We start from the raw sequence: 12,422 nt of genomic DNA, 5'->3' as shown, positions 1-12,422 counted from the left end.
CTGTGGTACTCTTCTGTAAGTTGTGTAATTCTGAATGATTGAATAAACAAATAAATAACACGAAGTATTATTATAATACACTAATCTTTCCAGTTGTTTTCAAGATATTTCTGAACGAATGAATGGAATACTCTCCTTCTCGACTAAAATGAGGATAATGAAACATTGGTGAAGTGAGTTAGTTTACTGTTGAACAAAAGTTACTTTAAAATGTCAGCATTGCACGAATAGGAACATTAGTGATATCTACAGGGAATTCTTGCAGGAATTTACAGGGAAGCTTTGAAGTGAATATAACTATAGATCTTTATTGATGGATTCTCAATCCATCTTCTGTCATTCATAGGAATCCTTACGATCAAACAAAATAGAAAAATGATAAAGCCATTAAATATCGTATATTAACTTGTTGGTAGTCAAGGCTAGAATGCAATAACCATAAACCCTCGCAGGGTGTCAATACAGTAGTTATAGAGCCCCTGGGATGATTAATGGGCCATTAGAAAGAATAACATTCAATCAATAACATTTAATGTTCTACAGGCTTATTGACTTGAGAGAATAATGCTGTTTCTACATGTTTTTCAAATGTGTGTTTGTCAGAAGGGTCTTTCGGCGACAAGAATTAAGTAAAGATGGTAAGTATTTTACTTTGAACAATGGGAACGTGCTATTTGAAAAATTAATTTCAGGATAACAAAAACTCAATCGTCGAGAATAATTCCCTACTCAGCAGAATTGAGGTGCGATCTACACAGAAACGCATTAAATTCATGTGGTTCATTCAACAAAATTTTATTCTAATCAACAAAACAGTTATTCTTTGCAGTTTTTTTTTAAATTGAACGAGAACAAAAATACGAAATAGTATTATTCAAACATTATGCATTCAATAGAGATCCAACTACCCCTATTCATTATATCATGAATCCTTGTAAAAATTTAAAAACTTCAACATCAGGGAATAAACAGCGAACAATCGAACATTCACGAACAAGAGCAAGATTAGTTTCAAGCTCCGCCTCCTTTCTCTTGATTGGCCAACAATACAATCTCTGAACTCTCCTACTAGATAGAAGGAATTACTAGGTTAAGTTGTCAAGTGCAGAGTCTCTTCATTCTTATCATAGTCAGAAATGATGGGTTATGATTGATGAGCAATATGAAATTCCAACAAATACGAGAGGTTTATTCTGTTAGCATTGCTAAATAAACAACATATTCTTGCAGATTATATATTTTCCTACCCTACAGTACAACGCCACCAACAAAGCCTTTGTACTTCCTGAAGAGAGATCAGGGATGTTTTTCCACAAAAACCGAGGTCCTTCTTGTCGAAGTATGAGTCAAATGTTGGTTCTCTCGACCTTCTAATTAAAATTCAATTCATTATTTCTACTGCTGTAGCCTTCGATTCATTTCATACTGTTTGCAAATGGTATCTTCCAAGCAATAAATTCTAATTTTATTCGATTCAAAATTGAACCATATTCAAAAGAAGAAAACCATAAATATCAAGTTTTTTAAGCCTTCTTCATTCAATCATCTTATAGGAAAATGCTTCCTGAGCTTAAACTACAAAACCAACTCACCAAATAATTCAATCGTTGGATCTGAGCCGATAATATTGATAGTTCAATTAACTTTTAGACCAGGATGTGGTGTGGTGGTATTGAGGTAGGGCAGTTGGCTTAGACTCGGTAGACACGAATACTGATAAGAACTGCCAATACAGTGACGTGTAAGGGGTGGCGAGGAAAATACTGTTCGCTCCATAAATAATCATTGTCTAGTTGGGCGGTGGCGGAGGAAAGTGGAATGGAGAAGGTGATGTGGAGAGAGAGAGAAAGAGAGAGAGTGTGATGAGATGGTGGATGAGGAAGTGGAAATGGTGAATGAGGAAGTGGAAATGGTGGATGAGGAAGTGGAAATGGTGGAGGAGAAGAAGTAGGTGATGAAAGATGAGAAGGAGATATAGAAGATAGGGGGGTAAAAAAGTAGATGGAAGAGAATAAGGGAGAGATTGCAGAAAAATGTCAGTTGGAAGAGGAATGCAGATAAGAATTATAATGGGAATGGATGATGATGATGGATTGATGGAGTAGGATGGGAGTTGGAAATAGTATGGTTAGAGTAGGAAGAGAAATGAAAGGGTGGGGAAAATGAGGATGTAAGGAGGAGACCATAGAAGGATTCAGAACTGCCAGAGAATATGGAAGATGGAGAGAAAGAGAATGAAAAAGCTATTGTGGAGAAGTATTGAGAGTTGACGAAAAATAATATCAGGCGGATGGAAATGGAAATATATCAGAAAATAAGAAAAGAGAAACATACATGGAAAAGGATATTGAGAAATTAGAAAAAATGTTAAAATAATAATATGGATTGACAGCAGAAAATTGGGAGGTCATGCAAGAGAATGGGTAGGTGTTCTGGGAGGAATAAAGTTGAACAAATTGTACGTTATTGGGGGATAGTCATGAAGATGAAATGAGAGAGGAGAATGAGGTAGGTTATGGAAAAAAATTAGTGTGGATGAAGAGGAGGAAGAAACACTAGTAGAAAAAGAGGGGAATGAGAGGAGAATAAGCAGTAGTGATGAAAGTCATGACTCTAATAAGGACGAGTGGAAGAAAAAATAAGGAACAGAAAAAAAGGAAAAGAAGTAGAAGAAAAAGTAATTGAAACAGCAGGAAGACATTGATAGCAAAATTCCAGAAGCTAGAAGGAAAGAGAGACATAAGAGAGTAAGAGAGAGAGTCATGATGAGGAAGTGAAACAGACGATGGACGTTAATCTACATGAAGCAATAACATCACGTCAACTGAAGGGTGAATATCGGAAGGGCGGAGCCCTTGAGGTAGACCTCAAGGTCAAAGGTCAAGGGAGGAGCCAAATGACCGTATTATTTCAATCGAGGAGTCATTCTCTTGCTTCCTGGTGATGGATAAATTTAGATCAAAATAGTTCCAATTATAATTCTTGTCAATAAATATGGAACCAATCATCTGAAAATGAAATCAATATTTTATCGGGACATCGGATAGGAAATAGATGATCATAGTAAACTAACACGAATCTAAGACCGAAAAAATATGACCGGAATTCAAATTTAATTGATTGAATGAAAATATCTCTCGAAACAAGCTACTAATCTATAGAATTAGCCTTATCTTACATTTAAAAACTCCAATTGATAACATATCTTTATAGAGATTCTTCTATATGGTTCCATTTGGAAATATGGAGAGCAAACTTTTTACATTGATATCTTCTGAGATATGATATGAGAGAGAATTATAATTTTCTAAAAAAAATGTATTTGTTTGTTCCTTAAAGATGATAGATATCCCACATTATAAGAAACGTGTTTAGTTCAGGATTAGGAAGATATTCAATAATATGAAGATAAATATCAAGAGAGAGGAAAAAACTCATAGTAATCAATTTCAACCATTCACTAGCAGTAGTGTATCTCTCAGTAAAAAACAGTTTATAAGTGAAAATTAGTGAAATAATTTGATGAATAATAACCTCAGTTTGCTTTTTATAGAAATCTACCTCATATTTATAATGATTTCATCTGAAGATCAGAAATAAGCAAGTACATACTGAGAGATGCCAAAAACACTTATCTTTAATTTTGGAGACGACACGAGAAACAAGAAACAAGAAAAATATCAATTATATAGCAGTGCTCTATAATATATATAATTATAATATAATATGGATCTGATATATGATAATGCTATAATAATTCTATTATATAGCATTCAAGAGTAAAATCAATAAGCACAATGTTATTGAACGAGTTATCAAAAATAGACGAGAATATGGAGTGAACCTTAAAATCTTGAGAAAATGAACACATTTTAATATAATAGTTTAAAGTTTAAATAAGTCAATGCCAGACATTTTCATACATAGTTGATATCAAGAACTTAGAGCAAAAAACATAATAATAATGACAGAAATTTGTCCATATTTTAAAAAAACTTGAATATGGATTGAATATTTTGATCATTATGATGATAATATACATCATCGTATCAATCGTATCAGTCTGGTATTATGAAATGTTTGTTATTAATGTTTTCAGATTATTAACGTTTAATTATTATCTAATGTTTTCAAAATAAAAATACGTACAAATGATGAAGCTGATGAATATCCAAATTGAAAAAATACTGAGACGGTGCAAATCGAGTTCGTTTTTTCACCGCATAATGCCGCTGTCTACTGGGAAACGATTCTAAACGAACAGCTGATCGGTCCTCTCTGTCACTCTCATTGTTCACGTCCTCAGCAACCACATTCAGATAATCTTGAGAATTTCGAAAATCCATGCAATCCAAGGTAACTTGGCACTCAATGAGACCTTGAGAGCCCATGAGATCCTGAGGAGCTGAACTGTCTTCAGAAATCATGATATATGATTTGATGAAACTTTCAAAGTTGATTAGATCCTGATCCTGCTTTTAATGAGACAGTGAACCCTGATTCAGATGACTTCAAATTATTCTGCTAAAATATGTTGTGAGAATTCTCTATTTTTCCAGAACTCTGCGTGAATTTCTCACAGTTCCAAGCTCTGGAGTTTAGCCTTAGTTAAATTTGGAGTATTTGAAACCTTGAAAGGAAATTTTAGTCTACTAAACCTGGATGAGTCTTGTACATCTCCGAAATCTCTCAAGGCTTGGCTCTCGTTCGATTTTTAAAGTTTGCTAGACCTTGCTAAGACTTTCCTGGACTTCCATTAAATTCACTAGATCTCATGGAATTTTCTAAAATTCACTAGACCCTTTGTGAAAAAAATCCTAGAAATAAATATGAATATGGACGTCATAGTTAAACTATATTACACTAGACACACACAATCACTAAAAACTTTGTCAGTTTCGTCTCCACAGCAACTGACTAATCTCTGTTTTTCTTATCATAGATAACTCTTCCCCTTCCTATTCGCCATCTTAAAATCTTCTTTTTCTGCTAATTCAGTGATGCAATGAAATTCTCAACAATATATTTACCGGCAACAGTGAGTTTGTCATCTCAAATAAGCGGATTAGGTCATGTACACCTTGATAACAGATTCATTCTCATTCCGGTTATATTTGCTGTGAGTAGAGATAAGAATATCAAGGTAGTCGTAGGTATAGTGATAAGAGGAGCTTCAACAATAAAGTTCATTTTGACAATATGTAGCTGAACAAAATTTCAATGAAAATCTTGTTGAGCTAGATTCTTGTTCATCAGGTTGAATAACCTTCCTTTATCTCATTTGCATGATAAGAAGATTATATTATTATTTTCTTTGGAAGTTATTGAATTTCTTTTGTAGTGATCATTGAATAATCTTTCACCAACTTATTTCCAGTTTACTCCCATTAACATTCTACATTGTATAGTGATAGAAGATACCGGTATCTCTTTCAATTTTTTTGGAGTAAAATACAATATTTGGAACAAATATACAAGCTCAAATTATGGACCAAAAATAAATGGAACCCACTCCCAACTCCTAAATCTTGCCTCCTCAATAACCCACGTCTTTCCTTCATACACAATTGATATCAATCAGACTAAAGTGATTGAAGCAACTTCCAGATGGATCAATAGGTACTATATATAGCCCTATGGCTTCTATTAATGGGCACTAAAGACTATGGGATATACCAATGTACCTATAATACCATCGTTATTACTTCTATTCTATACATTGTATTCCAGGGACATTGGGTTACTGAGGTACTGTCGGCAATATTGAGTATACTATGATGAAGACTGATTCAGTTGAACTGTACAAATACAATGTTTGATCACCTGCTATATCAAACCAATCAAAAACACGTTCATCCTCCAATCACTAGCTATATAGAAAAACTTGACCGTTCAATGATTCAATATTATGAATACCATGTGACTTTATGACAATGATGACATCACAAGTCACTTAGTTATTATAATCAACAACGGAGCCTTCTTAAACTATTGCCATCTAATGTTATCATCCCAATTCCTTTTGTTGAAGCTCCAACAAATAACTCGTTCAGACTACACAACATATTATCTCAATTCATAGATAACTGAATACAGAAATCATAATGATCCATTTTCACAACCAAAACCATTCCTAGACTCTTCCATTATTTTAAATGGCGACATTTTTTCCAACATTGCGAAGTTATGTAAGAAAACAACAGCCGACAATATATGCTGTTATAGCGTACATTTTATACGGTATATACAAATATAAAGACTAGTATATAATATTACATTTTCATCTCCACCTAGTATTCTCATTTTTTCCTTCTCTCTATCTCTTTGTAATTCAGAAGCTCGCTTTACTCCCATTGTTACAATATTTCTCAACAGCCATAAAACTCGAGCAGAAGGAATCCCGAGAATTAATTTAATTTGCCTCTTCAGCTCGTTCTGTTTGCATTTTGATGTCAATTTAAAAATTCACCGGTTTTTAAAGATGGGTAATTCGAGTCTATTATGTTTCCTTTTTTACAACACTCTGCAATCACTTATTCCATTGACTGGGACTTGAGTAGAGTAATAGGCTTAAGAAAGTAACCGAACAAGACTGAACAATTCAGAAGTACTAATTTCAGTAGTTCTGTTGGCATTTTTTCTTTAGCACTAATTTCAGAAGTACTAATTTCAGTAGTTCTGTTGGCATATTTTCTTTGCCTAGGCCTACTTTATATTTCAAATGAAGAATGAACATAATTGAAAACTTTTTTAAACATGTGCATGAATTACCAATGTGTAAATTTTTGTAGATAAGATTAAACAACCTGCAATTATTAATCATCTCGTTGAAGCCTACATGAATATTAATATAAAAGACGTGATTCGTAGCTGGTACAGATTTGACAATAATTATTAACTAATTTCATGATATGACGGTGTGATTAATTCATTAGTTTATTATACTTAATTACGAACTATAACTATTTGAGTCATCAAAGTTTTACTGTGATTTTATGATTTTTCCTCTTTTGACGATGATGCAAACATGAATCTTAGACTAGTGCGCAGAATTTGGAGGATGATAGTAGATGAAGAGAAATTTTCTTACAAGACAGGGTGGTTTTCGAAGCACTAGAAAGTGATACGGTAGCCCATAACTGTTATCTAAGGATAACTGTTATCGAGGAGGAAATATGGTGGAGCAGCGAAGATAGCTTTAAGATTATGAGTGTTGAATATAATGCATGCTTTTGAATAGTGAAGCAGTATGTTTCGACTCTCTCACATTCTCACTCTCATCTTGAAGCTACCATAATAATCTTGAAGCATACCAGTTGCGTTTCTTTTCTGACTCAAAAGTTTTCAAAATAACACAAAAATTTCGAATTTGTAGAGATTTGAGTCAAATATTTTTGTGTTTAATCAGTTTTTGAATATCAAAATTTTTAAAATTTTTAGTCTAGTCATTAGTTTTGAAGTGTAAATTGGACTTTTATTTGTAAAAATTTGGGACAAGACAGTTTTGGGCTATGCCTGTTGTCTTCTCCCAATCATATTATATATTATAATTATGATTTGTGATTGTCAATGAGATGAATAATAATAATAATATGTTTCCACCCTGAGCTGGTTTCATGCAAGCAGTCACTCTTCCAACAAGAGTGGGCAACTAAGAGAATGACATGAATGTCATCTCAGCGATTAAAATATGACTGACTCCAGTTCATTCAATTATTAGAGTTTGCTAAAGCATAAGATAAAAGGATCCTACTTTACCTTCTTGTTCTATCCATATAGGTGGAATCAAATGCCCCTATCCAAAGCATGACACCAGGTTATTTTCTAACATACACGGGTAATTGTAAGTGGAATTTCTCGAGTCACTCAAACTAACTCATTCGAACTAACATAATAATTTATTGTAAAAACATAATCTAACTGACGATTAACCATAAATTCATTGAACTGGGTAATTTTTAAACTTCACCTGTTGACAGCTAAAATTCCAAATACTGACTAGATAGTTCAATGACTGGCAATATTTGATGACTTTGTAGTAACGATCAAATTTCAAGCAAAAATGCATTATTATACGATAAATGCATAATCATACACATTCTTGAACATCGTGAACAGGTCTAAAACTACAATATAGTACAGCTAAAACACTATATAATGACTCAAAAGTTTTACAAAATTGTTATCTTATCTAGGTATTTCCAATTTACTTATGTTTCATTGCAACTGAATAAAAAGAGTTAAAGAGTTGAGATTTGTTATACAGTTATAAATTGGAGCTATATAATCTAGTCAGATATTCATCAACAATTTGAGGGCCGGTTTCTATGACACTTATCAGATCTACTGGACCATTAAACCTATAGATTTAATGATCCATTATTTTTAATAAGTGTCCTAGGAGCCAGCCTCTAATGTATAAGAATATTGGATTGATTCATGATGAACATTATATGAGAGATATACGAATTTTTCAATTCCTTGACAAATTTATCATCTACGACATTCACCTAGCTCTGAGAGGAAACAATAACGATTCTTTCCAGAATGGGATCTCACTTAAATTTTAACTTTGTGTGGAAAAATTTCAAACAGAAAAGTGATAACCAATTGCAGAACATTTCTTAGATCTTTCTATACATGAGCCTCTATGTATCCATATCGATTACGTTTGAATGGATGTGTTATGTTTTTATTCATGTGTATGTTAAGTATGAGCTAAGAGTTTACCTAAACTGACACTATAGGAGTGAAAGTGAAGAGTGTTGATGGTATATTACATGCATGTATATTATGACAAATAACTAGCAGATACAGTAGTATTACAGCATTTCATATGAATACGAGTTAGAGATGATTTATTATAGTGAGATTCAACTGTCAGCATCCGTTGTACAAGTAGCATAAATGCATGTCATTCAATACATGATGACAGCTCAATCTGAATCTCACTATACTATATTCCGCTCAATCGTATTACAGTGAATTATCGTTGGAGGAAACGTGTAACAATATTGTTCACTTGTCAATTACAATGACAGCTGAGCCAATTTTCTGCTGAATATATGAATCAGATTAGAATTGATGTAAGATGAAATGGTGAATTGAAGACTGTCAACGTAATGAGTAAGAGCGAATGTTATAAAACTGGTATATCAGATAAATATTTTAGAAAATTACTGGAACTGACTTCAGAAGTTAGGAATTTAAGAAGTCAAACTTACTCACATATTTAGAAAAAACTAATTGCAATGTACAATGAAGGCAGATTTCTACTTGTGAGTATCAGAATCCAATATCGGGGCACCGAGCTTCGCTCGTTATTTTTATTTATTGATAAACAGAACACTATACTCTAAAATGATCGTGTTTATATTTTACAGCTTATTATACGTCAGCTTATGAATTTCGAGGATGCGATATTTTGATTTTCCACTGAATCACTCGCTCACTTTTTACTATCCACAGACGACGAAAGTCTCACCTGTTTCAGCCAAGGATGAATTATCATCTGGGGAAAAATCCCCAGTATAGTTTAAATGACCAGATTCATTTCAACCAGTACAACACTACGAATTTAGTTTTATCATAAACATGTAAGCATACATTAGTCAATAGTTTTTCCATTTACATATTTATTTTATTATCTTTTACATTTGTTTTCTTGGTTCTTATTTTGTACTGAAAGTAAATTTTATTATCATGGCGATTCTGTTGCTTAAGCCGCCATTTTGTCACACCGTGTAGGGGGAGGAGACTGTCTAGCTAGGCCAATGGCAGGCGTTCATGCCCTCGACCAATGAAAACGAACTCGCCTACTAGTATAAATTCTGCTGCTCTTGTATTTAGTTTTAGTTTATCAGAGATTGACAATGGTGTAATAACCGAAACCGGTCTTTCTAATTATCAATAAATCAGTGGTTTTTTGACAATTTCTTAGTCTTTTTCATTCAATATGAATAATTACCACAATATCAACTTCTCAACTACACAAAAAGATGAATTATCATTTTAATGTCGTTCAGCGAGTTTTCCCAAGGATGAGACCTAGTGCAATCAAATTTTTATATCATAAACCTACTATGTTCCAAATTTCGTGGAAATCGATAGAGCCGTTTTCGAGATCCGTTGAACATAAATAACCAAATATGAAAATAAAAAATACCCATATAACCAGATATAGAGAAATTGCTCGCTTAATATAACAGGATGTCCGGTTCAGTGAAAATATTCTCAACATGAGTGCTAATGGTCACACTAACTCATAGGAAAAATATTCTTACTGAATCGGTCTCGGACACTGAAAATGATACGTGGGAATCCGACTCACAAATCATCAATGAGCAATGGTATTATAATAAACATTGTTGATGTTCAGAGGTTTCCGAGCTCGGGATTCAGCTAAGTTCTGGACTTTAAACAGCTGGAGTCAGAAAATTGGCTTTCCGAAACGGGGCTTATAGTCGTAGTTTTTATGATAATCTTTATTTTCTCATTTAATAATTGGAAACGTTTCCCCTTGACGAAATGAAACATTAACAAACATAATTCAAACTGAAAAGCTGAAACTTTTAACTTTTCTCTCTTTATTTTATTTTGTGTTCAATCTTCTAGTTTTTCGAAATTTACTTTAAACGTTGACTACGACTACGCCGCGTTTCGGAAAGCCAATTTTCTGACTCCAGCTGTTCAAAGTCTAGAACTTAGTAAAATCCCGAGTTCAGTAACCGGCCCTTATTGAGAGAACTGGAGAAATACTTTTTAAATTATATTAATAATAAAAGATATTAATTTGAATGATATTAATACTTTTTACATTTTAATGATATTTAGCAGAGACAGCTACTCAAATGTTGACCCGTCGGGAATAGCAAGGGCGAACCTCTAAGCTTATCTGAGAGATAAGATGGGAATGTAATCACGAAGTTGAACACTATTCAATTTAAGTTAATATATTCTGATATTCTATGTGACAGTAACTAGATTCTAACAGTACGTTGGATGAAGTTCTTGGATTAAATATGGAAAAAAACTCACCCATACTGGTTTGAGAATATAAACTTCAATTTTCAACTCACCTGGAACACATCGAATATATCAGGAATTAATATGAATCATACATTGAATCGATTGATAAATTAAAGCCCACAATAATGAAATACAGAGAATAAAATTTCACTTGTAATACGATCGACCCTGCTCATTCCTCTCCGGGGTGGCTTTCTTTATTTTTACAAATTGTAATATATTCAATATTACGGGAATCATTATTGCTGGTTTGGAAATTTCTTTTATCCTTTCTTTCTATCTTTACTTACAAAGATGAAAAAATGGCTATGGGAGACCAGAATAATTCAAGGAACGGCCATTTGAAATGATGAAATGTTACCAATTATTTTAATAAATGTGGCTCACTACGCTTTTGTAGATCAGCAATGAAACACTTCTGGTAAACATTAAAATTATTTGAAAATATTCTTCCCTTATTGTTTCAGATCCAATTCAATTATGAAGAACTCCATTCTCCACGTTTATGTGAACAATCAATAAGGAAGGATGACAGATTTCAACATCCTAGAATGGAAGCAGTGAGTATAAAATGTATTACATTCTATATAATATAATACTCAATTCTTTACTCACTGAATGGGAGCAGAATATTATGCAAAGTATTGAAAAAATTTCAACTATTTCAAAGAAAAATTCCACCAATATCAACAGCAAACAAGATCATCACCAGAACGTTCTCAACTTTTACTATCGGTAGCACTGACTCACTTAATAAATCACTCATTCTACCAGTAAAATATCGGCCAGGTATTACAAAATTTTTGTACAACATTACAGTAGAGAGTAGACAAAGAAACTTTCTGTAATGTCACAAATGAGGTGCAACAGCCATCACCCGACAGTCAATTCTTACTTTTTCTACATTTACGATTTTAAAATTGCTCTAAACTTGCTACCGTTATGCAAGCTAATAAATTGTTGTCTAATCAATGTTCCACTGAAAACACTAGAGTCAATATTGTAACAGTTCATCACAAATGATACGTTTAAACGTGGAAGATGAGAAAGTCAGTAATCATGTAACCAACGTATGTGTGTTAAGAAGATGGAAGACAAGTCAAGTAAAGTTGGAGGTGAAAGCTTTTCTGTACATAGAAAAAATTGTCATTATATAATTAAATAAATCTATCAATGAAATTTGAAATCGAATTCACACTTTTTCAGCGACTTTATATGGACATTATTACAAAAAACCTTCATATGAACAGATACTTCATCAATAATTATTATTGTTATATTTGGAGAATTTAATTAAGTACGAAAAAGAATTTCAGGCTTTTAACTTATTTTTTCTATATTGTAATGTTCTTGAACCAATAAATGTATATTATTACAAGAGATACTTGAAATCT

At 32.9% G+C, this 12,422-nt stretch overlaps 1 protein-coding gene across 8 annotated transcripts in view; it reads right to left on the bottom strand.

Moving 5' to 3' along the window:
* Positions 1 to 12,422, bottom strand: part of LOC111051634 (four and a half LIM domains protein 2) — a 276,721-nt gene that overhangs the window by 158,360 nt on the left and 105,939 nt on the right. For 2 of the 8 annotated variants that reach the window (XM_039437940.1, XM_039437944.1), the window contains exon 1: positions 4,150 to 4,868. The exons of 5 other annotated variants lie outside the window; for them this stretch is intronic. In XM_039437940.1, the coding sequence (XP_039293874.1) occupies positions 4,150 to 4,427 (278 nt within the window). In that variant the 5' untranslated portion in view covers positions 4,428 to 4,868. Of the gene's footprint in view, positions 1 to 4,149; positions 4,869 to 7,758; positions 7,963 to 12,422 lie in introns of those variants that run through there. One more of the 8 variants, XM_039437943.1, reaches the window with a different exon arrangement.

This window comes from Nilaparvata lugens, chromosome 11 (assembly GCF_014356525.2).
Source record: "Nilaparvata lugens isolate BPH chromosome 11, ASM1435652v1, whole genome shotgun sequence".
In the NCBI taxonomy this organism is placed as follows: Eukaryota; Metazoa; Arthropoda; class Insecta; order Hemiptera; family Delphacidae; genus Nilaparvata; species Nilaparvata lugens.
This window is presented reverse-complemented; position numbering and strand designations above follow the sequence as displayed.